Below are 6,000 nucleotides of genomic sequence, written 5' to 3' on the forward strand. Positions count from 1 at the left end.
TTCTTAAGAACTCCTAAGTCATTTATGACCACCTAATTGCATATGTGGTAACCTACTGTACCTACATTAGTAAAAAGGAATGAAAGTTCAATAACACTTAAAGTTTAATAAAAATAATAAGAACTTTAAAAGGAATAATTAATTTCTTTATACACAATGAAAACTTATTTTCCTTTTGTATCAAACCCATAAATGCAACTAAAACATGTTTTTGTTGTGTATTGATACACAATGGAAGCTAGTTCCAATTGGATCTACCAGTACAAAAAAAGGAGTAATTTGCCCTTTTTTCAAGAAAAAAAAAGTGAGAATGGGGTGTGAAAATTACTTGGGCCATGATTTGCAAAGATGAATATTCTAATAAATTTTTGGGCTCAATTCAGACAATTGTGCCAATCCCGTCCATTAAAAAAGCAAAGAAATACAAATCGAATATTAATTTGCTTTCTCCTTTCGGTTTAAACCTTGGAGGCGAAGACATTCTTAATTGACGTTCCTACCCTTGGCTTGGTGGGGTTTCGGAAGAGGAACGTGTGGGGCTTTATGTCATTTGACGCAAACGCGCGAGCAATAACTAACGAATAGAAGAGGATGTAGCTTTGTATTGGAGAATATCAACGAAACATCATCTTGGGTCACTTTGTACCAAACCACAAAGCGCAAATTGTTTTCTTTTGCTGTCACTGTTGCCGAATCCCTCACTTTCTCACTCCTCAGCACCATTCAATCTCTTTCCTCTACTGGGTACGTGTGTTTTCTCTTCTTTTCTCTATTTTGCCATTCCCCTTTTTTATGTGATTCCAATTTTTCTTCTTTCCCTTTTGCCTTCAATCTGAAAAAAAAAAAGGAAAAGGGATTTTGGGGTTGTGGGTTTTTCTAATTTATTCATTGCATTTTTTTTTTGTTGAGATTGATTGGAATAATTTGTTGAAGGGTTGATGATGGATTCTCTGGCTTTTAGTACTCCCTCAGTTGTATTATAATTGTCGTCCTAGATTATTTTAGACGAAAGTTTTTTCTTTTTACACGACGATTATTATGGGAGTGGGACAGAGACAGAGGGTGCATTTCTTTGCCTCGGGTGTTTCATTCTAGAATTTTCTGCCAACCCTATCTATTAACAATTCTAGTTCTGATATATATGTATATATATATATATATATTTTATTTCAATTATTTTGGTGTTTCTGTTGCAGTTTACATTCAATTTATTATTAGCTTGCAAGTAGAATATTTGTTAGACAAGCTATCTGTACGGGATATTCAAAATTTGGATAAAATATTACTATTATTTTTTTGGTCCCTGAAATTGGCACCACTAGTTGATTTGGTCATTGACATTAGAAAAAAAAGAAAATTTAGTCCTTGAATTTAGCGACTATCTGACAAGTTATATATATATATATATATATATATATATTTGGCAAGTATAAACCAATTTGGTCACTAACTGAATCAGAAACAAAATGAGTCCTTTTCGTTGACCTACTGAGTCTTTATAATTAAACCGTGCATAGATGATATTTGTGGTCATATACAAAAGGCTCCTCTTCCTGTCTGTTTGATTATGTCTTGTGACTGTTAATACATGTACATATACATAATCATGTGCCTACTAATTCACCCATGCACGTATAAAGAAGTATCATTTCTTTATTTATTTTGAATTGTCTATTTTCCTCGAGGTTTAGATTGATTTCACAACAACTACTAGCAGCTATATGTACTTCTGCAGCTTAATCTTCATTCACAGTGTATAATTTGTAGTATGTAATATTTATAATATGAATCTTTTTGGTTAAACAACTGACTCCTTATTATTAAACAACAAATAGATTATAGATGACCTTTGTGTTCGTATTTGAAAGGGTTCTCTTCTTATATGTCTGATTATGTCCTGTGACTACTAATACATACATCTATTAGCAAATGCTATACACTACAAACTTTTCGCATATGAATTTCAATGAAAATGAAACTAACCAATCAGGAGTCAGGACCCATACTTTTGACTTAATATTTAGAGAGAAAACACAGCAACACAAGACCAATCACATTTAATTTCATGGGTGGTAAGGTATGAATTTGTGTTTGTACTGTGGAGCATTTTCATACATATACGCATGTACATACTAATTCGCACAATTACACATGCATGTAGGAGTATATAATGAATCATTTATCTATTTATTTAAAGTTGTCAAGTGTCCTCGAGGTTTAGATTGATTTTACAATAACTATTTATTGCTTTATGTAATTTTGCAGCTTAGAGTCTCCATTTTCGTTTGACTGGTTATGGATTTTAAATGCCTGGTCTTTATCCTATCTTGCAATCATTAGTGAATAAGTGATTAATCAGTCATTTTAGTCTCTACACATTGTCGACTTTCTTTTGTCTGAAAATTAATTGTTTTTAGATTTTAAATTTGATTCAATGTCAATGCGAAAAACTTTTCATTTCCAGCCTTGCAGTAATTTAAGTTTCTTTCTCTCTTTCACTTGCAGTAAAAACTTTTTAAATATATTTCTGATAGGCCTGTGGCAATGTGTATACTAGAATGGGCTAATAAAAGGGAGTGGGTTAAAAGGTGATGATGGGCAGCATGTGTGAAGAAAGAGTCCAGAGAGGAGAAAATAGGGAAATAACTAACACAGAGAACATGCCAAGGGAGGAGTTTGTTGCTAAAAGAGAGGGAAAACAATAGCAACAAGGACAGCTGTCACATGCTGAGTGGGGGAGGTAATTCGGGGAGAAAGGGAAACGGGGGCGCCAGGAAATGATTAAGGAAAGGGATTGGGGTATTCTGTTCTCTGCTGAATATCCATTGCTATTGTTGGAAAGTTGATAAGGATCTTTAGAATTAATGTATAGATTTATTTTATAGGCATATCATATCATGTTTATAGGAATAAAATCTCCTATATTTATTTGAAATTATTTCATTCAGCCTATATAAATTGCTCTGTGTTGTGTAGTTGAGACACACCATTTCAGCATTGTATGCTTCTGTTTCTTTCAACAGTCATTTTCCAGTTGTTTCTTGTGAGCTCTTCTGTGTTATCCCTATCTTGTATATCATGTATTGTTGCACTTATCAATTTCATCGTATGGTTCAATGGTAGACTGGATTAAAACTACACTCTTATTTTTAAACTTTTGGTTATGTGTTTAAGTTGTCAATCTGTTTTCCTGGCATCTTAAGTTGGTATTCCTCCCCTCCCCCCCTTTTATCAAGGATACTTTTTAATTAATTTATTACTACTAGAAAAGTGTGCTTATTTTACTCAAACTCCTTGCAGCAATAAGCATCAGCACTCTGCCACATCCAGTTCCCTTCTGCGTGTTCCTTTCTTCTACTCTCTCCAGTCCGGCCAAAGCGAAGCTCCTTCCATCATTTTCAGTTTTTACTGTCAAGTGCTGTTGCTTCTGCTCCCAAACTTATCCAAATATTGCTTGTAACAAGTCGCCCATGAACTTGTTGAGCAGAATCGTTGGGTTGGGTAGCCCAAGGGCTGCACAAAACATGAATTCAACCACTGCTCAGGGACCAGATGATGAGATACCAGCACCAGGTCAACAGTTTGCCCAGTTTGGTGCTGGCTGCTTTTGGAGTGTTGAGCTGGCCTTCCAGAGGGCAGCAGGGGTGACCAAGACAGAAGTTGGTTATAGCCAGGGGCAGTTGCCTAATCCAAGCTATGAGGATGTGTGTATGGGAACCACACACCACTCGGAGGTTGTCCGGGTCGAATATGATCCCAATGAATGTAGCTATGAGAGTTTGCTTGATGTGTTCTGGGCTAGACATGATCCTACCACACTGAATCGGCAGGTAAATATGAAGTTTTCTTTTTAATTATTTTATAAACTTTTCATGCTTAGTTGAATTGGTCTGATTTCTTATTAATACCATCTCATTGTTTCAAGTGTGATGTCTAGACTTTTCTGATCTGAATTACAAGTTTGGGCTTATGGTTATAATGTAAACTTTCTTTGGAATTGTTCAACCATTTTTTACATAAAAGAGTTAATCATTTTACAAGACTTTCTTTTTGCTTCATGATTAATTTGTATAAGGTGATGCTAATTCTTTCTGTTGCCTAATAGATGCATTTATGTTTGAACATCCTATGATGCCTTGTTTTGTGAATTCTGTTCCAATACTCTGATGTATTGTGCTAAATCAAATTGATGGGGAATCTCTTGATATTTGTTTCCTTCATTACTAAGTTTTAACCTTTTTTCCCCGTTTGCCATGCCAATTGAGGGAGTGTTTGTGTGCTTCTACTCTGAATTATGTGATCATGTCATTCTTTCCACTTCTACATACCATTGCACCATACATCTGTGACTTCACAGTTCACAAGTTATTACAAGAGTGCTCAATCTGTTACATTTTGGTAGTTTATTGCAAATACTATTTTTTGCTTGTGTTTAGGACTTTAGGTTGTGGTAAAGAACTTGTTGCTAAACTAGATCTTACTCATAATAGATATACTTCACAAACAAGTATGGCATGGCCCTGCCTTTTTCAATTTTTTATTCCAATGTGATTCTGCCTTGAAAAGAAACAGTAGCTTTTAATTGTCTAGTTGTTGGGCAATTTACATATCCTTATGTTGAACTTGGAATATGTAATGGACCTCTGGTAACCATTGAACAGGATGTGTAGAAAAACCAGTTTGATATGGAATGATCTATTTATTTTAAGACAAACCTTAGATATAATTCCTTAGGTGCTTTTGGTGCTATTCTCCAATTAGAATTGGAGTTTCACCTCAGTAACCTATGTTGACTTTTAATGCAAACCTTTAATGCAAATTACCAATACAACTCTAATTCTAATTGGAGAATAACAACAAAAACATCAAAGGAATTGCATCCAAGTTTTGTTGTCCTTTTATTACATTTTTCTGTTGTCTTTTGCCTTTTTTTGTTCAAAGTTCAACCCATTGCTTTCTTCAATTCTCTTGTTTCGGCACACCATTTTTCTCATTCTCTTCATCATTCGAATGCATGCATCTATGAACTTTGAATATATAATGACAACCTATGATCTGCTATGCTGATACAACTGTAAATTGCCTTTGCATCATGCGGCTTAAGCACTATGTAACAGTTTGATCTTCCTGTGTGATAGGGTAATGATGTAGGAACACAATACAGGTCTGGAATATACTATTACACACCTGAACAGGAGAAGGCAGCCATAGAGTCTCTGGAACAACAACAGAAGAAGCTGAACAGGAAGATTGTTACTGAGATCCTTCCTGCCAAGAAGTTCTACAGGGCAGAAGAATACCATCAACAGTACCTTGAGAAAGGAGGGAGATTTGGTTCCAAGCAATCTGCTTCTAAGGGATGCAATGATCCAATTCGATGCTATGGTTAGATTAATATGTCTAGATGTTGAAAGCAGGGAGTTTTCTTGATAAGTATTTGTTAATATATCAATAAAGTAATTCAAAACCTGCCTACTCTCTGTATTGTATTTATAGGGTGAAGATCACTATAGAATTAGAATCAGTTTTAATGTTATGTAGTATTTTATATGTATAGTTCTCTAATAAGCTGATTTTATAATAACTTTGATTAGTGGCACTTCTTGAGTTAAAATATCGTTATTTTGTTGGGTTTTTCATCCATGAGTTATGTTTGGTGAATGGTTGCTTAAAATTAAATTAGTAAACTATAATGATTTAATAAATTGAACTTGAGACTAATATGAATAGAATTTAAGTGGGGTTAGTTATATATAACTAATCATGCATTTTAGGCAGGATTTTTTTTAATTTCTTCCAATACCTAATAGATTTTATGTTTATTTTCCAAGATAATTTATGTAGTAGCTTTAAGTAAAGAATTTTTAAGTCTCAAAAACGTTTTTTATTCCTATAGTACGATACATAAGTAATTTTTGTCCATGCTGTTTAAATTGCTTGAATCAAACCTTCATTCATTTCAAATGAAAGAGCCTAGGTTTTTCTTAGAGTGATGAAATC

At 34.1% G+C, this 6,000-nt stretch overlaps 1 protein-coding gene across 6 annotated transcripts; it reads left to right on the top strand.

The window, feature by feature from the left end:
- The first annotated feature begins 544 nt into the window (after window positions 1–544).
- On the top strand, window positions 545–5,599 carry LOC100792997 (peptide methionine sulfoxide reductase-like). 6 transcript variants are annotated; one of them, XM_006601744.4, is made up of 4 exons: window positions 545–744; window positions 2,266–2,343; window positions 3,301–3,830; window positions 5,139–5,599. In XM_006601744.4, exons 2-4 carry the CDS (start codon window positions 2,307–2,309, stop codon window positions 5,388–5,390), a joined length of 819 nt encoding a protein of 272 aa, XP_006601807.1. In that variant the 5' UTR covers window positions 545–744; window positions 2,266–2,306; the 3' UTR covers window positions 5,391–5,599. The 6 variants fall into 6 exon arrangements, with proteins under 6 accessions (XP_006601807.1, XP_040867548.1, XP_040867550.1 ...); XM_041011614.1 differs by lacking the exon at window positions 2,266–2,343 and adding an exon at window positions 2,535–2,799; XM_041011616.1 differs by lacking the exon at window positions 2,266–2,343 and adding an exon at window positions 2,535–2,740.
- Window positions 5,600–6,000: the final 401 nt, after the last annotated feature.

The sequence above is a fragment of the Glycine max genome, chromosome 18 (assembly GCF_000004515.6).
Source record: "Glycine max cultivar Williams 82 chromosome 18, Glycine_max_v4.0, whole genome shotgun sequence".
Taxonomy (NCBI): Eukaryota; Viridiplantae; Streptophyta; class Magnoliopsida; order Fabales; family Fabaceae; genus Glycine; species Glycine max.